This window comes from Leptopilina boulardi, unplaced genomic scaffold, assembly GCF_019393585.1.
Source record: "Leptopilina boulardi isolate dan_hultmark-lab unplaced genomic scaffold, ZJU_Lbou_2.1 LbouV2_139, whole genome shotgun sequence".
NCBI lineage: Eukaryota > Metazoa > Arthropoda > Insecta > Hymenoptera > Figitidae > Leptopilina > Leptopilina boulardi.
In genome coordinates, this window is record NW_026137684.1 from 67,532 (window position 1) to 93,312 (window position 25,781).

The window sequence follows — 25,781 nt, forward strand, 5'->3', positions numbered from 1 at the left end:
GTTTTGGTGTTTGTCTTTTTTCAGCTTTTTTTTTTTATTCTTTTATCTCAGCATTTGTTTCTTTTATTTCAATTTTTTTTAATTTTTCAGCTTTTTTTATTTATTTCTTAGGTTTCTTTAGGATAGGTTTTAAAAATGCCAAAGTGCAAATTATCGAAAAAAATCGCGACAACGAATTGAAATTGGTGATTACAATGAAGTATGTCAGGAATCTGATAACTTTATAAAATCGCCGAACGTCAACTCATCTCTACGATGGCAATGATTGAAGACGAGAAACTTATTAGTGCATTCGAGTGGCAAAACAAGTGTCAGCGCTATAGAAATTTATTCAGAAAATTTTTGCGACGATCTGATTTGTCAACGTCTCAAAAATCAAGATGTTTAAATTTAAATCAAAAGCTTGAATACTTGCGTTACCATTTTGATGCATTAATGAAACGCGGTGAGGGTGTGCAAATATCTAATGATAGAATGAAATGGGTTGATTTTGACGAAGCATTTCATGGTCGGTTATAAACTAGTGCTATTATAAATCTAGATTACAAGGATATTAACGAGTTCCTTGATGATGCCTATGTTTTGTTTAAATTAAATATTGAAAAAGCTTTAAGCAATTATGGTCCATTGAAAGTGTATACAGTGTTAGGCGCGAAATTTGTAAAATTATCGATTGATGGTAAAGAAGAAATGTATGATTTAATGACATTTATCGCGAAAACGGATGAAATTTTGTTAACAACCCATTTAGATGAGTGGTATAACGTTAATGTTAAACAAGTGACTTTGAAAAGAATGGAAGATTTTCAAGAGAAAGATTCTAATTGGAAACTTCAATCTATTCAAAGATTAGAAGTTAACATTAACATGTACAACCCCATGCATGCAAGTTCTTACATTGATTTACCATCTGCTATTAAAAGCAAGCAAGCATGCATTAATATTCACAATACAGATAACCAATGTTTTAAATGGTCAATCTTGTCAGCCTTACATCCAATTGAAAAACATTCGGATCGAGTTGCAAAATACAGACAGTTTCAGGATACACTTAACTTTACCGGAATTGAATTTCCTGTTGCGCTTAATAACATTTCAAAATTTGAAATGTTAAACAACATTTCAGTTAACGTATATGGTCTAATTAAAAGAAGTAACAAATTTACAGTTTCACCTTTACATCTTACATCACAAAAGAGATTAAATCACGTTAATCTATTACGAATTGAAGACCATTACATCGATGAAAATAAAGTTGAGGAAGAAGAAAACGAAAATATACTTATTATCGCATTTAACTGGCACTATGTATGGATTAAGGACTTGTCTAAGCTGGTAAGCACACAATTATCAAAGCATAAAACCAAGAAATACATTTGTGACCGTTGCTTACATTATTTTGGAGAAGAATTGAAGCTAACTGAACATGAAGAAAATTGTAGGAAGATGAATGATACCAGAATTAGACAACCAGTACCAGGAAAAAATTTTCTTGAATTTAAAAACTTTCAAAACAAAGAGCGTGTGCCATTTATTATTTACGCAGATAGTGAGAGCCTTTTGATTCCAGCAGAAAGACCACAAGAAGCAAGCAATACAGAAGTTTTTCAAAATCACAAAACACTTAGTATTGGCTATTACTTAAAATGTGGTTTTAACGATTCACTCTCTGTATATAAAGCTACTCCAAAAGATGAAGATGATCCGGCTAAATGGTTTTCAAAGGAATTAAAGGATTTGGCTGACAATGTTGATGCGCGGTTTAAAAATCCAGTGCCCATGGAAGTACTAAGTGCACAGCAGTTGGTAAATTTTAAAAATGACAAAACATGTCATATTTGTAAAAAGAAAATCGCACATGGGGATGTAAAAGTAAGAGACCATTGTCATCTAACAGGGAAGTATCGTGGAGCAGCTCATCGCGATTGTAACATTAATTATCATGAATCTCAGGTCATACCTGTTGTTTTTCATAATCTTAGTGGTTACGACGCGCATTTTATTATCAAAGCTATAGCTACCGAGTTTGAAGGTGAATTGACTTACTTCCAATAAACAAAGAAAAGTATAAAAAAATGAATAAAAAAATATTAAAAATAGTTTTGTCAAGTTTCGATTCATAGATTCATTTAAATTTATGGCATCATCATTGGACAAATTAGCATCTTATCTCAACGAATATAAAATTGTTAATTCTGTTTTTTCTAATTACAGCGACGACAAAATTCAATTGTTAACGCGAAAAGGAGTTTTTCCTTACGAGTACATTGACTCGAGGGAAAAACTCGATGAGACTCAATTACCACGTAAAGAAAATTTTTATAGCACTTTAAACGATTCAAATATTTCCGATGAAGATTATGTACATGCGCAAAAAGTGTGGAGTGAGTTTAATTGTAAAAATCTCGGTGATTATGTTTATTTATACATGCCAACTGATATATTGTTACTCGCGGATATTTTCGAAAATTTCCGAAATCAGTGTTTATTAGCATACGGTCTTGATCCAGCGCATTATTATACAACGCCTGGACTCACATGGGATGCTATGTTAAGGTATACGAATATAAAATTAGAACTCCTCACAGACATTGATATGGTGATGTTCATTGAACGTGGAATAAGGGGTGGGGTGAGTCAGTGTTGTAATCGTTACGCTAAAGCGAATAATCCTTATATGGAACATTACAATGAGAATGAGGAAACATCTTATATCGTATACTTTGACGCAAACAACTTGTATGGTTGGGCTATAATTCAGTCACTTCCATATGGTGGTTTCGAGTGGGTAGAAAATGTCGATAATAATTTTGATTTTAACGTTCTTGATGATGATGCACCAATTGAATACATTTTGGAAGTTGACTTAGATTATCCCGATGAACTTCATGAAAAACATAGTGATTTTCCGTTTTGCCTTGAACGCTCGAAGCCACCAGGATCAAAAGAACAAAAACTTCTAACTACCCTCCTACCTAAACGAAAGCACGTTCTCCATTACCGTGCTTTAAAACAAGCTATTGCCAGCGGTCTGGTATTAGTTAAAATTCATCGCGTTTTAAAATTCAAACAATCAATGTGGTTAAAAAGTTATATTGATTTTAATACCATGCAGAGGACAAATGCAAACAATTAATTCGAAAAGAATTTATTTAAGTTGATGAACAACGCAGTATTCGGTAAAACAATGGAGAACGTGCGAAAACACGTTGATATTAAACTCGTTACAAAGTGGGAGGGTAGATATGGAGCTGAAGCTTTAATCGCAAAGCCTAACTTTTACAGCAGATCAATTTTTAATGATAATTTAGTTGCTGTTGAACTTAGAAAAATGGAGGTTTTAATGAACAAGCCTCTCTATGTCGGCTTAGCAGTCTTGGATGTTTCCAAAACATTAATCTACGATTTTCATTATAATTATATGTTAAAAAAGTATGACGAAAAAAAATTGAAATTATTGTACACCGACACCGACAGCCTTATTTATGAAATTAAATGCTCAAACATTTATGAAGATATGAAAGCAGATATTCACATGTTTGATACTTCAGATTATCCGATTAATAACGTTTACGGTATTCCGCAAGCCAACAAAAAAATTTTAGGACTTATGAAAGATGAGTGCTGTGGCAAAATTGTCACTGAATTTGTTGGTTTGCGGAGCAAAATGTACAGCGTCCGGGTTGAAGAGAAAGATTTCATAAAGAAGGCCAAAGGTGTAAAAGCTGGAGTTGTTAAGAAAAATATTGTTTTTGATGACTATGTATATTGCCTGCAAAATATTGAAATTCAATCTAGAATCCAGTATTCTATTAGATCAAAACTGCAGAATGTTCAAACATTAAAACAAACAAAAATTGCATTGAGTCCTTATGACGATAAGAGGTATCTATTGACCAACAGTACAGACACCCTTGTATGGGGACATTATAAAATTGTAAAAATTGATAATGATGATATGCCAATGTAAATATATATAAAAAAAAAATTTGTCGGAAAAAGAAAGGGTTCCTTTTAATAAAAGATGTACATTATATTTTATGTTTTTTTTATTCAAAACACCTTAACCTAGTTACATTACTAATTTTAATTTATTTTAACTTTTTTTTAAATTATTTTAACTTTTTTTAACATTGTTTTAACTTTTTTAACATATTTTAACTTTTTTTAAAACTTATTTTAACTTTTTTTAACTTATTTTAACTTTTTTTAACATTATTTTAACATTATTTTAACATTATTTTAACTTATTTTAACTTTAGTTTAACTATTTTTAACTTTTTAAAATCTTTTTTAACTTTCTTTAACGTTACTTTAACTTATTTTAACTTTAGATTAACTTGAAATTACATGTCAGATTTTTTTATCCAAGTATTGTGAGAGTTATCGAATCCAAGCCATTTCACATAGACTTTATTACCACGAGTCTTGAGAACTTTTTCTACAAGGTAAACATCTGAATATTTGACTTTTAAAAGTTCTTCCTCATAGAAACCACCTTCGATAGATTGATTTTGGTAATCCGTAAGTTTGTATGTAACTGGTTTTGTACGTTTAACTTGATTCACAGTGAATATTTCCGTTGACCAGTTCGGAGTATATCCTTTTTCAAAAATACTTTTATTTTTGCTGACTCGAACTCTATCTCCAACTTTGAATTTTGGTCTTCGTAAAGGAATTCTTCTCAGTTTACGGATTCGTCTAATGAGCTCTCTTGTATCTTCTACGGTGACATCTTTAGGTTTCATACCAATAGTACGATGTTTTTTATTATTGTACTGTGATATAAGAGTTGGTAAAAGATTTATCCATTTATAATTACCTTGCAAATTGAATTGAGGCCACATATTATTCTTAAGATTGCGGTTAAATCTTTCAACAATAGATGCTTTCAAATTACTATAAGTTGAATAGAGATTAATATTGAATTCTTGCATTAAACTCTGAAATTCAGAGTTGTAAAATTCTTTACCTCTATCAGTATGCAAATTTTTTGGAATACGTCCTCCTTTTAAAATTAATTTCATGGCTAAAGAAATATCTTTTCCACTTTTACTTTTAACAGGCATAGCCCAGGCATATTTTGAAAATATGTCTATAATTGTTAGCATGTACTTGAATCCTTTATTGGAATAGGAGTAAGGAATCATTTCTATTAAATCTGCTTACCAGGTTTCATCTATACCACGCATTAGAACTTTACGACGAGGATAATTCCTTCTCGCTTGTTTATGCAGTTCAGTTACAACTGTTAACTTTTTATCATTCATCATCATTTTGAGTAAATGTAGTTTCCTTAATTATAATATTCTGTTTGGATTCAAATCGTTTTAGTTTTTCGTTAACTCTATCTTCAACAACTTGTATTAAAATATTCAAATCATCTCGTTTTATCTCGTTTTTAACAATTTGTTGTACAAGTCGCAAATTTACTGCATCATGCAAATCTTCAGCGTCTTGAACGTTACAAAGTCTTTTATTAACAATATCGTAGTCTCCACTTGCAGTAACCTTAAATCCAACTCCAGAAGGCCCAGGACGTCCACGACTTGTAGAGGTAACAAGTCGTGTTAACGAATGTCCAAACACGTCAACACTCATTGTAATACTAAGCACTTCTTCTTTCTGCTCTCTCTTAATATATTATTCTCGGTTCACGAAGTTCTTCTATGATTGACATAATCTCATTCTTATGACTTGGATTACCAGCTTGCTGTGATGCTATGAGTAGTCGTAAACGGTCGACAAGTTCGTTTGGATCATCCCAATAGATGTAATCTGGATTAAATTGTTTGTTTGCAAACATAAATTGAGGTAATATATTTTTATGCTTTTTTTTTCTTCTTCTTTAAAACACCACCACCTCTTTTTGGTGTACTTTTGATAAGCTTTGAAATAATATTAGTGTATTTAGAATTTCTAGTTATGTTTACAGGTGCAGTTGGCATGTAATTTTTTCGATATGCATTTGTAGCATTGAGAATTTCTTTATAATTTTCCAAATCACCTGAACTTATTGTAGCTGTCGACGTTTACATGCCTACCCATGCAAAAGAAAGCTCTAACATTGTCTTGCTTTTCATAAGCAATATCATCAAAAATAAAAATTGAATTTGGTTTAGCATCTTTTGGTGATACTACTTCTTCATGTTCACTAAATGGAAAGTATTCAATTCCATTCACGTTATTGATTACATTTTCTAAAAATTTATACTTTGGTTGTTGAAGAGATTTAGAGTATAGGTAAATATTTTCAAAACTTAAACCATTCGGATGTATGATTAAAGAGAGAAGTGCGTTTGTTTTGCCACAATTCGAGGGACCACAAAGTACAGCTCGAATACTGTCTGAAAATAAAGTGCCATGACGTTTATTCTTTTTTTCATTAGTTTCAACGTCAATACTTGTGACTGGGAGTGTCACAGGTTGTTTAGTAAACTGCATCTTGATAGTAACTGCCCTAAAAACTATAAATACCAGACATTTACAGTCTGTTAGTCAGTCCCACATGTACCATCGTGATATGATTTTGCATCAGAACGTAGAAAAAAAGGTCACCGTCGAGGTAAGGGCTTATTCAACCGTATTATCACTAATTTACCATTTGAGTTACATTTACCTGGTTACCAATTTTGTGGACCTGGTACAAAGTTGGCAAAGCGATTATCTCGAGGTGATCAAGGAATTAATCCATTAGACGCTGCATGCAAATCACATGACATTGCTTATTCACAAAATCGAGAAAATATTAAAGAAAGGAACAAAGCAGATAAAGTATTAGCTGAAAAGGCGTGGGAACGTGTTACGGCTAGAGATTCTACTATAAGTGAAAAGGCATCAGCTTTAGCAATATCTGGAACAATGAAAGCTAAATCAAAATTAGGTATGGGAATGAAGAGGAAGAAGAAGACTTCAATTAAGAAGAAAAGAAAAACCATGTGTAAGAAAAAGAAAGTTGCACTAAGAAGAGTTGTTAATGCTGCCAGAAAAAATATGATGCCTAGTCATACTGCTGGAGAATCCATTAGAGCTGCTTTGATAGGTGCAAGAAAAGCAATAAAGAATGCTGGAGGAAGATCAAAAATCTTATCACCACGCATTCTTCCCGTACCTACTAAAGTTGGTGGTATTTCACCACTAGTTCCAATTTTTGCTGGACTAAGTGCATTGGGAGCTCTTGCTGGTGGAGCTTCGGGAATAATAAAAGCTGTAAATAAATCTAAAACAGCTAAGGAACAATTGGCTGAAGGTCACCGTCACAATAAAGCAATGGAGGAAATATCACTTGGAAAAGGATTACATTTGAAACCATACCGACAAGGACTTGGTCTGCATATTACACCCTTTATTCAAGGGAAAGGAGTGGCGAAGAAAAAGAAACGAACATCAAAGAAGAAAAAAAACTTGCATTGAAGCTACCTCGCCGTCCACTAACTGATTTTGATCTGATGAAGTATGCCAAAACTGTAAAAATACCACATTTTCGTGGAGTTTTTATGCGAAATGAACTACGATTTAAAGGACCTTATCGACATGAGTCAGGAATAATTAATTTAGATAATAAAGAAGGCCTTGGGACTCACTGGGTAGCATATAAAAAATGTAATAATAAAACAATGTATTTTGATAGTTTTGGGAACCTTCCTCCACCAACAGATCTAATAACAATACATTACGCAGTTTAGTTGAATCAAATTTACCCATTGATTTTAAACATGAAGATTCAATTGGTGAATTATTGGGATTTACACCCCGAAAATTATCACCTAATGAAACACATACATCTGATTTACCTGTAGCTATTCTCAAGGTAAATTCAAGTAGAATTGAGTGTAACATTACATCTGGAGCGTATATAAATAATCAAAAAGTTCACACCATCCATGAATTCTTTCCAAGCGTTCCACCAGGATATAAGATTGTGGAAGTGCCGGCACACGTCATTTACCTTCCGATTGTGGTCAAAACAATACATAATATTCAACTCCGCATTGTTGATCAGGATGGTGATTTGATTAATTTTCGAGGAGAAACTATAACAATTCGATTGCATATAAAATCAATATAATGGGAATCGTTTATAATCAAAAAGTTGGTGGTGGAAGCTATAAAAGTCAGCCAACATGCCAAAGAAAAATCAGTCTAAACTTGTCTCACAAGGCATTAACACCTCAGAATCACCTATTCTTGAAAAACCTAGGCCTAAAAGTCATACCACAAGGAAAACGCCAAGACAAATAATCTATATATTTTTTGGGTGTTGTTGCAATAAAAATGGACGAAATTCTCAACATTCCAGCAGCAGTGAATTTTGATGAGTCCATAGCTCATTATGAAATTCATGCTCATCAACCATATGCTTCATCATCTTTTAACAATAGTGATGAAATTCGGATTCCAGTTCAACATCAAGATTTATGTATTTTACGGAGTAAAAATTCATTGCACATATTTGGAAAATTGACTAAAAATGATGGCATTGCTGTTACGGAAAACGTACACTTGACTAGCAATGCAATATGTTTTTTATTTGATGAAGTTCGGTATGAATTAAATGGTATCGAGATTGATCGATGCAAATACGTTGGACATACAACTATTATGAAAAGTTTAGTATCTCTAACTCCACCGCAGCTGAATCTTATAGAAAATGCAGGGTTTTCAAAAATTGAAGCTGATGCAAGAATAACTTTAGAAAATGGATATTTTGATGTTACAATTCCACTGAGCATGATTTTTGGCTTTGCCGAGGATTATAAGAAAATTCTTATGAACGCCAAACATGAACTTGTTTTTACAAGAGCGCGTAATGACACTAATGCTATAATTCAAACAGGACAAGGAGCTGATGAAGAATTTAAAATTTTCATCAATAAACTAGAATGGATGATTCCATATGTTTTACCTGCTGATAATAATAAAATAAAATTATTGAAATTCATCGAAAAAGACCCCTTAATTTCAATAAGTTTTCGATCATGGGAAATGTATGAATATCCTTTAGTTCCTAGAAGTTCAAAAGTCCTATGGCAAATCAAAACTTCCACCCAATTGGAAAAACCACGATATGTAATTGTTGGATTTCAAACAGCGAGAAAAGATAAACGAAAAAAATATGCTTGTCATTTTGATCATTGTAATATTACAAACGTAAAACTCTTTTTAAACTCTCAGTATTATCCTTATGGTAATTTGAATCTAAACTTTGATCAAAATCAGTATGCTTTACTTTATGAAATGTATGCTAATTTTCAAACTTCTTACTATGGAAAAGATTCAAAACCTATATTAACAAAGAATATTTTTAAACAATTATTTCCTTTAATTGTTATGGATTGTTCAAAACAAAATGAGTTTTTGAAACAGGCATCAGTAGTTGTACGATTAGAATTTGAATCAGGATATAACATGCCGGCTGAGACTACTGCATATTGCCTAATCATCCATGATCGCGTTGTACAATATAAACCAATCAGCGGCGTCGTTAAAAAGTTGCTATAGAGGAGAGGGGGTAATCTAAAAAGTGTTGGTGGGGGTATAATTGGGCTATAAATGCAGTACTTTCGGCGAGAAATTCATTTTCTGTTTCAGGATGGAGTTCATCGTAGACGTTCAAGGTTTTAAAAGACCCTACAATGACTTTGTCTTTAAAGAATTGGCAATACTTCCACTTCAGGCTGATGCTCAACCAATCGTCTACCTATTTGAACCTCCGTGTAATTGGAATTCATTGCCAGGACGCTATAAAAGTGAAAATCTTTGGCTTACACATAATTACCATGGAATTCATTGGTCAGCTGGAGACGTTTTATACGATGAACTTTGTCCAATTCTACAAATAATAATTTTAAAACCAATTTATAGATAAATATATTTTTTTTTATTGATGTGAAAATTCATATTTTATAAACATCAATAATTAAAAAATTCACTATCATTTATTTAAATTTGAATTCCATGGCGTTGTATGGTCCTCCCAAGTACTTCATGTATAACTTGTTTAAACTTGCAGCTTCTTGCATCATCTCCAAGGTATTCGACTCATCCTCGAAGAGTTTCACAAATCTGGCTGGTAGAAAAGTGATAAATTCATTATCTATTTCTGTCATAATCCTTCCTCCGAATCTTGTTTGTACTTTGGTTAATTTATTAACCATGTAGCGACCCTTGGGAACCAATTCGGAAAGTGGCTTTGTTGGTAAGGTAGCTTCCATGCGTCCAACAGCATTTACTTTTTCTAAATCCATTCTTTTATAGTTGTCGAAAACAAACCTTGAACAGAAAGATAAAAAACAAAATATATAATATTTAAAAAAAAATAAACGTCGGATACTTTAAATGCTCTTAAAATAGAAAAGAGGTATATCTGAAAATAAATGCTGAAAGAAATACTGAAATAAAAATTGAAAAAAAAATTGTTGAAAATAAAATGCTCAAAATTACTGAAAAAATAAAAAGAATTCTGAAAGAAAAGAATGTTGAAAATAAAAAGGTATTTGAAGAAAAAAGGAATGCTGAAAACAAAAAGAACGCTGAAGAATAATTTTAAAAAATCCTAAAAAATTATAAGTAATTCTGAAAAAAGAACGCTGTAAAATAAAAGGAATTGTAAAAATAAAAAAACGGAATACTGAAAAAAAGGAATTCTGAAAACAATGAACGCTGTAAAATAAAAAACGGTATCCTGAAAAAAAGGAACGCTGAAAAATAAAAATAAGGAACGCTGCAGAAAAAAGAAAAAAAATCCTGAATAAATAAAAGAAATTCAGAAAGGAGAACGCTGTAAAATAAAAGAAATTCTGAAAAGAGAGCGCTGTAAAATAAAAAATTGTGAAAATAAAAAAAAACGGAATGCTGAAAAAAGAATTCTAAAATAAAAAAAATGGAATCCTGAAAATTAAAGAAATGCTGAAAATAAAAGAAATTCTGAAATAAAAGAGACGCTGAAAAATAAAAGGAATTCTGAAATAAAAGAGACGCTGAAAAATAAAAGGAACTCTAAAAAAATAAAAAAGAATGCTTACTTCTATTTGATGCTTAAGGTTTGATTCTGAAACAGAAGTAATATTTTTGAATGTGAACTACCTTATATAGCCATTTCCCCCACTCGGAAGCAACTTACAACTTGCGCACGCAACCTCACCCCTATTGGTTCCAATCCAGAAATAATCTGCGTGCGCATCTCACATTTACTTATGTATGCATCCATTTCTCTGATGATGAAATCTAACCCTGTAAAGCAGTATAAATGTAAAGGTATAAAAAGATTTAAAAAGAGTTTTATTAAATTAATTATTATTATTATTATTATTAATGATTTTTTTTTCTTTTTCAATTTTTCTCCTTTTTTCATCATTTTCATTTCTTCTCCTTAGATTGTGGGAAATGTCAGGGAAAAAATCGGCATCCGAGTCAAACGATGATTGTGGCGATGAATCAGTGTAAGTTGGAGGAGGAGTGCTGGATTCTGATAATTCATCATCATCATCATCACCATTATCCACATCAGAAATCATCACCATTAATTCTGAAACCTAAATATAAATTAATGACATTTTAATTTACATTACTATTTTAATTATATTACTATTTAATTATAAAAGAATAAAAATTACCTCCTCATCACTGATGTTAATAATTAATATGTCCTCATCACTATTATCCTCATCATCACTACTGATAATGACAGTGGACGCTTCACTGTCATAGGCTTCACTGTCATAAATTGTAATATTTAATATGACCTGCTCGTCGGTGTTGCCATTTTGGAGATCGTCCATTTTTTCTTATTCTAAAAAATTAAATTTTTTTTTTAAATCTTAAATAAATGAAATTAATTATTAATTTATATAATACAAAAATCTACTAAGAAGGAAGAAAAAAATGAAAAGAGAGATGGAAGAAAGATACAAAAAATAACCTAAAAGTAAAGAACAGTAGAAAGAATGAAAGAGAAAAATAACCTCCAAAGAAAGAATAAATGAAAATAACCTGAAATTGTAGATTGCATAAAAAAATTAAAATAAACCTGAAAGTAAATTTTAAAAAAATTAAAAAAATAAAATACCTGAAAGTAAAGAGAAAAAGAAAATTTCTGAAAGTAAAGGAAAAAAAATGAAAAAGAAAATATCTGAAAGTAAAGAAAAAAAATAATAATAAAATACCTGAATGTAACGAAAAAAAAAATTAAAAATAAAATAACCTAAAAGTAAAGTAAAAAATGAAAAAGAAAATATCTAAAAGTAAAGAAAAAAATAATAATAAAATACCTGAAAGTATTGAAAAAAAAATAACCTAAAAGCAATGAAAAAATGAAATAACCTGGAACCAAAGAAAAAAATGGAAAATAAAACAACCTGGAAGTTAAGAAAAAAAAGCTGGAATTATGAAAGTAATGAATAAAGAAAAAAAAACGTAAGTAATGAAAAAAAAAGTTGGGAAGAAATAATAATAATAAAGATGGAAAAAATGTGAATAATATATAACATGAAAGTGAGGATTGGAAAATAATTTTCAAAACTAGAAAAAAAAATTCACATGTATTGTTCAAACCTGAAACGTTCTCATGTAATAACGTGAGAGAAATGATGACTCTCGTAAGTCAGCACAACGCTTTTAATGTGAGCTCTTCCCACCACTGTTGTTTATCCCTTTCTTTGCAGTCACCACCCAATAGGACACAACTCCAATCACGCTTATCTTTCATCTCTGTTTAAATATATCTTTTTTAAACGAACGAATAGGGTAACTGCACCAGTGGTGGATCAGTTAAGCCCCTTAACTTTCTTATTTTGACTTTGAAGTTCTGTATAGGTTGCTTTTAGACAAATTCGAGGTTATTCTTTATAGTATTATGGACTAGATAGTTCCAATAGACATTTCCTTCAAGGTTAGACTTGATTTTGACACCTGCGTTTACTTTAATGCTCCATCAAAGATAATTTGTCAATGATCCTATTCTGGATCACTGTTTGCACCAGTCATGGTTATAGATTGCTCCAGTGGTGGATCACTTAAAAAATCATACTAAATAACATTGCATTTCAAAATTACGAGACTGAGACGTTTTGCAACTTTTATAAGGCTTTACGGACAGATTTTCAAATTCACTTTCCTATCCATATCCCCTCCTCTTTCATTTCTATAGGTATAATGTGACTAAATGTTAATTAATCATCTTTTTATTAGAATTTTTGGTAATAAATAAATAGAAACTCTTAAAGCTTCAGTTTCAATGATAAATAACATTTATTAATTCTGGGTATTTTAATTCAACAAAAATTTAACAATTTGAAATCAGGTGTTAACAATTAATAAACATTTGAATTAGTGTTAACTAAAATTTAACTCATAAAATTTTCAATAAAACAATGCGTCAACAGGCTAAAAGTAGGACTGATCCACCACTAGATTTTGTTACCTTTTTGGTTCCAGTCGTGGATCACCCCAAAACAATGGACACGCGCTATTTGCAGACGTAAATATTGTTCTCAGGGCTCTATGGGGATGAAACGAAATGCCTCCTATCGAGAAAAGAATTAAAAATTGTCCTAAAATGGCTCCAAAGCTTTCTATTCCAAAATATACTCTTAACTTACATGCTAAGGAAAACTCTTGTTTTCTGTCACCACTTTAGTAATTGTTGTCCTGCTTTCTTCGCGATGAATTTAAAAATTTCTTTAAATTTTCATCATATGTTTTTGGTTCAGTAAATACAAACTCCGGTTCGTAGGGAATATCTAAATTGAAAATATCTGTATCATTTATATTTTTTTGACTGTCTTGTAAATTATGATGTGTGAAATATTCTGTTTGCATTTCCAGGCTTTCATCCAATATATTGTCAAGTATTTCCTCCTGAGTATTTTGTAGGCTGTTAAAAATTACTGGTTCATATTGAGTTTTCTGTTTGTTTAGATCTGCTTGTTTTTCTTCAATTTTAGATTCTTTCATCTGTGTTGCATCGCACATTGTATGAAAAAGCATTTTAGGTATTTGTGGTGTGTCACATCTTTTCAAATTAGTCAGTTTTGTTTGTGGTCCATTCCTTTTATTGTATGTGGTGTATCCCACCTTGTAGGACGTCGTCGTCAAGTTAATTTTACTGCTTCTGTTGTAATGTTATTTTTTTCCAATTGTTGCTGTTTCTCTTCTATATATATTTTTTGTTCCAGTTGTGATTGTTTTTCATCTATATTTTGTTCCTCTTGTACTTGTGGAACTTTATTTTGGTTAACATCTACTTCAGCTGTATTCTGAAAGAAAACATAAATATTTAAGATTTTTATAATATATCATTTAAATAATGTAACAAGCCAATAAAATTTTATGAAATATTAATTTAAGTATTTAAATTAAATCGATGTTTTTATTTTGTCAAATGTGAGGTTAGAATTGATGTCACAGTTTAGATATTTCTTATTTTTCTTACCTGTAGTGTCACCGGTGTTGGAAAACTTACATACTTTAATTCCATTGGAATTCTTTCCGCTTTTCTTACCCTCGGATCGTCAGCATAAATTAGTTGGCACCAATTGCACACAGAATATATTGAGTTGATTGGTGCAACCGGCTGATCGCATTTCACAAAATTTGGATTCTAAACAAAATTTGTTTACCTTATGCATATATATAAACACATCTATAATATAAAAACTATAAAAAATACTCACCATCTTTAATAAAATTCTTCCAGGTTTTATGTAAAACAAAATTATAGTTTCAAAAATGTCGTTAGATTATTTACACTTATTGGTAAAATGGCTTCCTCGATCGTGACTATTAAAGTCTACGCACAATACGTTCAGGAAAGTTAATACATTAAGGTTTGTTGACTTGTCATATCTGTATCGCGATTTCATTAAGGTCTATACACAATATGTTTATGAAAGTCGTTTCACTTCCAAAGTTATTACATTAAGGATCAACGCATAATGAATTTGTGAGTGTGGTTTATAAGAAATGAAAAAAGACAAATATATTTATATCTGTCCTTTTCTAACGCTTGCATCTCATTGGCGAACAGACTTTCGCGAAGTTATTGTGCGTTGACCCATAGATTTGTCTAATTGTGATTGATTCTAATTAAAGAATCGCGATTTCATTAAGGTCTATACACAATATGTTTAAGAAAGTCGTTTCACTGTTTAAGTAAGTATATTATATTTCTGTTCTCAGTATTTCAATTCAAGAATCTACCATAAAATATTAATTCAAGATCTATACACAACAGAATTGAAAACTTTCACATAAGATAGAAAAAGATGGAAGAAATATCTGTTCTTTTGTATCTTATATAAGAGTTTACCATTTATGTTGTGTATTGGCTCTTGCTCAACTTGCAAACGACTTTTAATCGGTTGACAAATTAAGTAGCTCCATCTAGTGCTGTCAGCTAGAACTAAATGCTCAGGAAATTCGGTGGGAAATTTGAATTTAAAAAATTAAATAGCGCCATCTATTGGTGGCAGCCAGTACTAAAATGCTAGGAGAATTGAGTGGGAAACTCAAAAATTAAGTGGCGCCATCTATTAATGTCTGCCAGTACTAGAGTGCTCAGCGAATTCGGTGGGAAATTTAAAATTTAAGTGGCGCCATCTAGTGGTGGCAGCCCAAACTAACATGCTCACGGAATTCGGAGGAAAATTTAAAAATTAAGTGGCGCCATCTATTGGTGGCAGCTGAAACTAACTCGGTCGATAAAATAGATTTTTAAATTTCCAAGCGACTTTAACTGTACCGACAAAATAAAGTGGCGCCATCTAGCGGCGACCTCTGGAACTAACTAGTGGCGCCATCTAGCGGTGGCGCTCCGAACTACCTCCGTCGGTAAAGTAGAGTTCTACATTACCCTGCTCGGTCGGTAACTGGGGTCGTAGCCCCCTTACTATACTACTTATATCCTTAAATGATATTAATTATTAAAAGTAGGAGGTTCACGACGTAATCTCCTGACCTTAAAATTTGAAATTTTTTAAAAGCGTTATTATTCGAAAACTATTAAACATTAGATATAATATTATTTACCAGAAATATAAATAAGTTTATTCTTCATAAGAAAATAATGTATTTTTCACAAAATATTATTATTTTTAGATAATAATTGATTTTATATAATTTTTTCATGAAAAACTTCCCACATAGCACGACTTCTTGCTATAAGGCTACTGTGAGGACATCTGAAGGGTTTGTAAGGTTACCATGTAAGCCTATAGTAAACATAAGGTGATATTAAAAGTTCCGCCTCACAGTAAGCTTACACTGTAAAGCCAAGGTGAGCTTACACTGTAAGGTCATGGTAAGCTTACACGGTAAGGGCGTAGTAAGCTTACATGGTAAAGTCACTGTATGCTTACGTGGTAAAGTCTCTGTAAGCTTACACGGTAATGTCATGGTAAGCTTACACGGTATGTTCGCAGTAAGCTTACACGGTAATGTTGTGGTAAGCTTGTGGTGATTCAAGCGAAATTGAATTAAAATATTAATTCAAATACATTTTAATAATAACATAAATGGTGAAAAATTGAAAAAGGGAAATAGCTTTATCTGTTTCTTTATTTAAAAATGATATTAAACAGTAACCCATTTTGTTAGCACATCAAATACAGCGTATATTACAAAAATTGTCGTGATTAAAACAATATTATATATGAAAATAAGTAAAAATAAGAACAGAAGAAAAAGTTAAACCACCAAGTCTGTAGTTCGGAAAGACCTGTAACAAAGTATAATAAATTAATTAAACTAAGAGTAATTGATGAATGAAAAGTATTTGAAAAATAAATTCACTTAAAGAAAAAGAATGTGTTTCACAAAAATTTCTCTTTTTTAAAATTTTAATTATAACAGTCAAAAGATGGTATAATTTGTGCCGTATAATGGCTCTTTTTTAATTGAAAAATCAATATTACATATTTCTAATAAAATTTAAATAAAATCATTCTACAAATGACAAAAATAATTTTGAATAAATTCAAAATTAGTTAAAAATTGGATTTTCATTAGATATGTAAGTTAAAAATTAATATTTTCTTTGTCAAACTATAATGATTTTTAGAATTTCGATTGGTTTTTAAGGTGGTTTGACCCCAGAAATGCAGAACTCCGGAAAAAAATAATTCATGAAGGTTTAATTAATTGAAATAATATTATTAATTGTATTTTCTGAAAGAAGAAATATCAATTTCCACGAGAAAAATTTAAAACCTAGAAAATTTATTTGTTTATACAATTTGCATATGATTAAATATTTCTATCATATAGCTAATAGGGAATTTTTTAAAAATGATTTAATTTTAATGTAAAACAGCTTTTTTTCAGAAAATGATTCTCTACAACTTCACCGAGGTCATTTTTAAAAAAAGCAACCTATTTGGAAAATTTGCCTGTTTATTAAAAAAAAATTTTTGGATTTTTGTAAACAAATAGCAAAATTTTCCAAACAAGTCACTTTTTTTAAAAATCGCCACGGTGAAGTTGTATAGAATTATTTTCTGAACAAAATAAGCCGTATTACATTAAAATTAAATCATTTTTAAAAAATTCCCTATTAGCGAAATGATAGAAATTTTTAATCATATGCAAATTATATAAACAAATAAATTTTTTAGGTTTTTAAATTTTTTCTTGAAATTTAATATTTCTTCTTTCAGAAAATACAATTAATAATACCCTGGCGGATTCGATTTGCGTAATGTCTACTTAACTAAGCGGACTTTAGGTAGACATTAGGTAGACATGTAAAAAAACGTATAAAAAAGCTATTAATCGACTTATTATGATAAAAAAAGTTGATAAAAGGGTAAATGAATGTTTATAGAGTAAATTCGTACAAAATTTGTAATTAATAAAGCAATAAATAATTAATAATGAATGGAAATGTGCGCGAGGTACCTGATCAGTTCAGCTGTACAATTATTTTCGTGCTATTTTCATGAAAAGAATATAAATTAACGGCAAAAACAATTGATATTTATAAAAAAGTGTAAAATTGATTTAATTTGAGTGTTTGCAATACGAATTATTAAATAATAATTAAGTTTTTATCAAATGTGAATAGTGTTGTGAACACCTGTGAAAACTAATGAGTTACTACATTACCGATCGCATATGATAATAAAAAGTTCTCGATGAGTGTAACAAAAAAGCTGCAATCATGTCCGTAATTTTGGACGAGAAACAATTATGAAATCAATAATTATTTGTATAACTTTATTCTGCATTTTAAAATTCACTTTTTATTTTCTTTCAAAGCAAAAGCTTGGAAGAAAACAAGCTCGCACTGTATTGTAAAAACTGGTGGCGCCATCTCTCATATGCGATCGGTAATGTAGTAACTCATTAGTTTTCACAGGTTTTCACAACACTATTCACATTTGATAAAAACTTAATTATTATTTAATAATTCGTATTGCAAACAATAAAATTAAATCAATTTTACACTTTTTTATAAATATCAATTGTTTTTGCCGTTAATTTATATTCTTTTCATGAAAATAGCACGAAAATAATTGTACAGCTGAACTGATCAGGTACCTCGCGCACATTTCCATTCATTATTAATTATTTATTGCTTTATTAATTACAAATTTTGTACGAATTTACTCTATAAACATTCATTTACCCTTTTATCAACTTTTTTTTTATCATAATAAGTCGATTAATAGCTTTTTTATACGTTTTTTTACATGTCTACCTAAAGTCCGCTTAGTTAAGTAGACATTACGCAAATCGAATCCGCCAGGGTATTATTTGAATTATTTAAATCTTCATTAATTTTTTTTTTCTGGAGGTCTGCATTTCTGGGGCCAAACCACCTTAAGAAATGTAGGGTCAACCGGGGTAAATCCGAACGCTTTTAGTAAGTTTCAACAATAACATAAGTTTTTTCTTTAAAAAAAAAATACTTCCGGTATTCTGGTGCATGAAGTTGTTACTTTACTTCCATAGAACAATTTTATGGGGTAGAAAAAATTTTTGATAAATTACAATCGCAGGAAACTTAGCGTTCGTATTTACCTCGATACTTTGCAACTTTCCTAAAATATGGGGGTAAATACGAACGCCACTGTATTTCAGAAAAATCTTAGGGAAAATAAATTTAAAGTATTGCAATTGTTAAACTTATATAAAAACTCAACAAAAATACGATAATAAACCTATTATGTAATAATGCATCATATATAAATACAAAAATCAAACAGGTTAAAAATTAAAATGCATTACACAATTAGAACCTTCAATAACTTTATCAAATCATAACGGATTTTTGCAAAACTTGGTACAGAAAGTATTTTGGAGTGATTGAATGTAAATACAAAAATAAAAGTCAAATTTTTTAAATTCAAAATGGCGTACTTTCCTAAAACTTATTTTTAAAAATGATCAAATTTGCTAACCCTGAAACCCCCCGAGTAACAATTTTCGAGCGAATCCAATGAATTTTTTAATTCTCGTCCGCCATTTTGAATTTTGAAAAACTGACTTCAAATTGGTAATTAGCGACCCCAAAAACCGTAGAATACCAAATTTTATTAAGATCCTGAAAAACTTTTTTCAACAAACCATTTGGCAAAAAAATTGAAACACTCCTTCGAGAGAACAGAGATTAAGTTTCTGCTTATTAATTACTAACGAGGATACGTATAGAAAGAAAAACTTTTTTCTATGTACTTTTATAATATTAAAAGGATAAACTTCCGAAAACCCCCCTCTTCCGATTTTAATGAAACTTAGTATACTTACGTAATTTCATGCGCTGATCACGAAAATGATAGTGAAAATTACCGCAAATTTCATTTTTATGGTGAAAACCATAAAAAACACCATAAAATTATGGTTTTTTGCGTTTAACTCGTAAAAAACGCAAAATTAAAAAAATCGTTCTTACAAAAGTTGTAGAGCTTCTAAAAATGAACATTTTATGTCTTATACATTTTTTACCAAAAGTCATTAGTTTTCGAGAAAAATGCAAAATATTTAAAAACGGTGAAAATCACCAACTTCTAGCTATTATCCACAAGAGGCAGATGTCTTATGTGACGGACAATATCTTTTAATAAAAAACCTTCTACTCTTTGCTGTGCAGGGCTACTTCCAGGGGGAGAGGGGGGGAAGACATCTTGGAGGAGGGGGGTCGGGGTGGGTTCCGTACCTTCCAGTACCATTAAGAATGTGAATTTGACTGTCTGTTTTGAAAGAGAGCAACGATACTAGGGATGGCGCGCTTCGCCCGCCTCTGCATTCTTTGCTGTGCAGAGCTACTTCCAGGGGGGGAGGGGGGGAAGACATCTTATATATTATATATACATAATATATGTATAATATAATATAATATCATAATAATATAATATTCAAACGAATCAAATTTAATGTGCGATCTCTCAAAACTATCTTTATAGGAATTCCAGTTTCGTGGTATTAGTAATTTTTGTAGTGTGCTTTTCATGTTTCTGCATTTTTCTCGAAAACTAATGACTTTTGGTAAAAAATGTATAGGACATAAAATGTTCATTTTTAGAAGCTCTACAACTTTTGTAAGAACGATTTTTTTTAATTTTGCGTTTTTTACGAGTTAAACGCAAAAAACCATAATTTTATGGTGTTTTTTATGGTTTTCACCATAAAAATGAAATTTGCGGTAATTTTCACTATCATTTTCGTGATCAGCGCATGAAATTACGTAAGTATACCAAGTTTCATTAAAATCGGAAGGGGGGGGTTTTCGGAAGTGCACCCTATTAAAATAATAGTGTAATCAAATAAAAACAATTTTGTGTGGCTTTGATGTAAAAAAAAATTATTAAAAATACCGTTCGGATTTACCCCAGTTTTCCAATTTTCTTGGGTAAATACGAACGGTCTGATATTATTAATAAAATTTTACAGAAGGCAAAAATCAAATATAGTTTCTGTTCTAGTATTCATAACAAACAATTAACTATAATAATCTTTGAATTCATTCCTTCATTCTGTCCATTCCTTCATTCCGTCCATTCATTCATTCCGTCCGGACCCCTGCTGGGTTTTCGGTGACAGAGAAAAAGAACAAGTTATGGAGAGAGAAAGATATATCTTTATTTTGCAAATGAGGGTTCACTTGACCTGCAATCTTTTAAAGAGGATTAATTAATAACTCTGAGGACCCAGGTAATAATTTCTTTCTGTCTTTATCACGTGAAAAAAAAAACTATAAAGAAAGTCTAAAACTAAATAGGTAACGCATACCTTTCTTTCTTACACCAAGGAACATAACATAAGTACTTCTTCGTTTAACATTGCGTTTCTCTATCTAGACAATTCAAAATGGCATAAGAATATCTTCGTCTAAAATCTTAATCTTCTTCCTTTTTGTTTTGAAAATAAAAATAAATATATATATATATATATATATGTGTGCATACCTGTATTAGAGTCCCTGAAAATTTTAATAAAAAAATTTAAAAATTATTACCTAAGTTCTCAGAGTTAATCCTTATCAACAAAGGTTCTATTGTTTAAGGGTATTTTTCCATGTAATAAATGGGAGAAAAGAAATTATTACCTGGGTCCTCAGAGTTAATTCTCATTGATTATTTAACAAAGGTTCTATTGTCCAAGGGTTGGTTTTTTGTGGTAATTAATCCGGGGTTTTAATACAAGTGTATATATATGTATATATGGTATCTGTAATGAACTACTGATTAATCATATAAGAGTGTCCTTTTGCACTTATTGGCTGATCAGTAGTTACTCATTCATAGTTCTCTCATTCTATTGGATATTGGTAGTTGTATTGGATAAAAGGCAAAATTTGTTATATTGCATTAAAGGCAAAATTGGTTATATTTAATAAATGGCAAAATTTGTTATATTGGAGAGAGTGAGCGAGAGGATTAAAGATATTTAGATTTTCATGAATCAAAAATAAAATTAAACGAAGTATACTATGGCCAACATAAAAGAGTATGTTATTTTGAGTGATGAAGATTTAAAAATTGTTAAAAATAGAAATAAATTGTTAAATGACATGCATATGTACAAATTTGAAGATTTATTAAAAAAAGATTCCAATTATTTTTTCAATATGCAAAGTACTTATACTTTTATAGCCTTAATGAGGGGTGTTTAAATGTGCATGAAATGAAATATTTAATTAGATTGTTCCCTTTTAAACCAACTGTAGTTTTTGTAGTTGTTGATCAACAACCTTTTGGTAGTGTTGAGTGTGGAGTATATGCAATAGCATTTGCAACATCTATATTTTTTAACGTAATGTCAAACAGCGTAAATTATGAAACTGATAATAACAGAATGAGAAACCATTTAAAGTAAATGTTTGAAAATAATCGCTTAAATCATTTTCCGTCAATAAGAACGTCTCACAATAGGAATTCGATAATAGAGAATGATTGGAACCGTCTTTTCATAAATCGAGCTCAGGAACTTAAAAATAATATTTTGAACCCTTGTTCTGTTTTAATACTTTTCCCAGAAATAATATTAACAGAGTTCTATTAACACAATATTTAGAAATTAAACATTCTCTAAATGACACTAGTGAAGAGAAAATAATTCGTACAACTAATAATAATATGAACAAAATTTCACCACTTGAATATTCAGAAATGAAGTATTTTCTGAGTGAAGAAATTGATAAAAAGCTAATTCTAGGAATTAAAGAAAAGGGAAGGCAACGCGCGAAGTTACATATGAACAGAAAATAATTAGACAAGAGAATGGTAGATTGAGAAAACGTAATCGTAATGAAACAGAAACAGAAATACAAAAGAAAGAGCGCAAAAAAAATTTGACTTGCAAAAAAAGAAATTATCTATAGAAACTAAAGATGAAAAGAAAATACACAAGGATAAAAATTTGGCATGTAGGGAAAGAAAAATATCAATGGAAACTCAAGATGAAAAGAAAGTGCGTCAAGAAAATAATTTGTCATGTAAGAAGAACAAATTTTCTACGGAAACGGAAGATGAAAAGAAAGTGCGTCAAGAAAAGAATTTGGCATGTGAAAACGATAACCGAAATAAAAAAGTGTAAGAGATGCAATAATGTCTTAAACTTTTCAATAAAAGTAAGGTTCCACAGAATTATTTAGGTTTGATGAATGTAGAATGTAAGTTTTGTTATGTGTTACATTTTCTGTGTGAGAGACCGTCACATAGATTATTTAGTAGTTGCTGTCATAAGGGAAAAGTAAAGTTAAGCGCCCAAGTAGCACGGAATATTGGTTGATTGTAACATTGATATCAAGTGGGAATATTCCCGTGACATTCAGGCGATATCATAATGTCTTTACGGGGACATTCCTCGGTGATATTCACGTGTGATTCGTATGATATTGAGGGAATATTCCCGTGAAATTTGTGTGATATTGAGTGAATTATTCCTCTGATATTGAGGGAATATTCCAGTGATATTAATAAGATAATTTATAAAATTCTAGCAAAATTTCAATTTTTTTTTATTGATTTATTTGTTTAATTAAATATTCAAAATAAACAACATTTTAGAATTTTCTAAATTACAGGAATATTGTCTCAATATCACAGGGATATTCCCTTAATATCCCAGGAATATTTTCTTAATATTGCGTGAATTTAACGGGAATATTCCCTCAGTACCATACAAATATCACGCGAATTTCACAAGAATATGACCGTAGAATGTCCCCATGAAGCGGACATTATGATATCGCCTGAATGTCACAACAATATTCCCGCTTGATTTCACCTTGACATTCAAGCAATATTCCGTGCTCCTTGGGTGGTAGATTTAATATGAAGATATTTTTTGTAAATTTCTAATATTAAATTTTTTGAAAAAAAAGAAGTGAATAAAGATATGGTTAATGCACACGAGCAACGTAGTCGGCCGCTTGCGGACGACAAAGTTGCTAGTTATAAATAATAAAATGAATTTTTAGCTTCTTTTTCTTGAAATACGAGACAAAATACTGAAAGAGTGTCATCTTTGATTTTCAATCTTTTTTGCAATACTTGTTATCTTTGTTTATGCTGTTGCTAATTAACAAACGAAAAATGGGATAATACTTAGAATCTCTTGAAGAGGATCTGAGGTAAAAATTCTCATATCGAACTTATTTTTAAAAATTTTAATTAAGCTGAAATAATTAGCGTTCGGATTTACCCCCCGTTCGGATTTACCCCGACTGACCCTATAGATAAATTTTTAATTCTTATTATTTCCCTTACGTTTAATGTAAATAAACCTTAGTCCCCTTTTTCTGGAAACTCGATGCCGTTTCTTGCATTTTTCACCAACTTTTTCATCAAAATATGACAATCATTCCGTTCTCCCGCAACTCTTCGCTTTAGTTCATAGTTGAATACTTTGCACTGGTGAAATCCTAAAAAACAGTGAAATTAAAATTTATAAAAAGCATAGACACAGAAAAGTTTATTTATTAACATAGTCTTAGTAAAATTATTGACTTTCTCTTTCCTCTTACTTCTGAGAAGACAATTCGACAGCCAACTGCCGATAATTATATCAATACTTTTTGACGTCTCACTCCTCGACTTCAGTATTGACAGAGCAGCTTCTGTGTACGTGCAAAAAAAAATTAAGAATATTCCAGATAACCTTAGAGTGAAGAGAAATGAAAAAAAGAGGACATGGTATTTTCGCTGATAGTATTTTCATTCGTATGCCTAATTCTATTAATGACAAAATGGCTTACGAATAAAGTTCGCCAGATTTTCTGAATATTTATTTAACTGTCCCGTTTAAAAAAACGAATTAAATGAAGATCAGGAAATAAATAACCGAAATCTATTTTTAGAGTCTTTAGCGCTGTGTTTTTTTTACTAATGAAAATTAACTGAAATTATACATTTTTTAAATTAAATACTTCTTTATGTTTTTTGTTCAAACGTTAGAAAAAATGAACAAACTTTTTAAAAATACAGAGCAATCATTGATTGTGTCAATTTCAGATAATATAGAGAATTTGTGATATACTCACTGGAAACTACTTTGTACACATTTGTTGTGTTAAATTTCTCCTTTCCTTTGTTTTTCCCTTTCAAGCAATAAGACTTTCCCAAGTTAAAAGACATAAGTTGATCCATCATTGCTGACACAGTCAAACTGGAAGTGTTATATAATCCAATATTTTTCAGGGCAATGTACTGTGAAGAATATGCAAATTAAATACCTATACGTTAGGTAAATGTAATGACTTACTTTTGAGCTGACAAATCAAATAATCATAAACATAAAATTCTTTTACCACCCCAAACATCAACTTTAAAATTAAAATTTGTGATTAAGGTTCCAGATAAAATTATGAAAAATTGTTTAATTAAGAATTCAGTTTTATCACTGCCTTATGGTTGAGGGATAGTTGAAAACTGTTACTTATATAGTTCCTTATCTGAATTTAAAAAAAGAAATGAAAGAAAATGCCACTTATAAGAGGCAACAAGCATGTGTAAAAAAATTCAGTATATTTAACTTATTTTACGAAATAAAAGGCTTACTACTTTTGTAAACAATGGGCCATCTGGTGTAAGGGTAGCGTCAACGATTTCTAAATTTTCCTTGGTTTCTAAAGGAAACACTTTCAAATCTTCGTCTTTATGCAGAAATGAGTATGTATCAGATTGCATAGGATTTCTGCTACCTGTTTGAATTGATCGACCCAGTAATTCCACTCCCACTTCTATTTTGTTGGTTTTTTTATACATAATTTTCTGGTACGGGGTTACTGAAAGTAATTTAGTCGATTATATAGAATAATAATAATAATAATAAAATGATTTGAA

General features: G+C 30.5%; 2 protein-coding genes and 1 long non-coding RNA gene across 3 annotated transcripts; 2 read left to right on the forward strand and 1 right to left on the reverse strand.

The window, feature by feature from the left end:
- The first annotated feature begins 255 nt into the window (after window positions 1-255).
- On the forward strand, window positions 256-4,344 carry LOC127291526 (uncharacterized). The gene is made up of 7 exons (XM_051320711.1): window positions 256-310; window positions 542-1,806; window positions 1,849-2,024; window positions 2,215-3,034; window positions 3,158-3,423; window positions 3,478-3,885; window positions 4,335-4,344. The coding sequence occupies exons 1-7, from the start codon at window positions 256-258 to the stop codon at window positions 4,342-4,344; spliced, it is 3,000 nt and encodes a 999-aa protein (XP_051176668.1).
- A 3,930-nt stretch (window positions 4,345-8,274) lies between these two features.
- Window positions 8,275-9,501, forward strand: LOC127291527 (uncharacterized). The gene has a single exon (XM_051320712.1). It carries the CDS (start codon window positions 8,275-8,277, stop codon window positions 9,499-9,501), a length of 1,227 nt encoding a protein of 408 aa, XP_051176669.1.
- Window positions 9,502-16,536: 7,035 nt separating this feature from the next.
- LOC127291524 (uncharacterized) lies at window positions 16,537-24,802 on the reverse strand. Its single transcript, XR_007844611.1, has 2 exons — window positions 24,207-24,802; window positions 16,537-16,714 (listed from the first exon to the last, which is right to left on the reverse strand). It is a non-coding gene; the product is annotated as an uncharacterized LOC127291524 (long non-coding RNA).
- Between the last annotated feature and the right edge of the window lie 979 nt (window positions 24,803-25,781).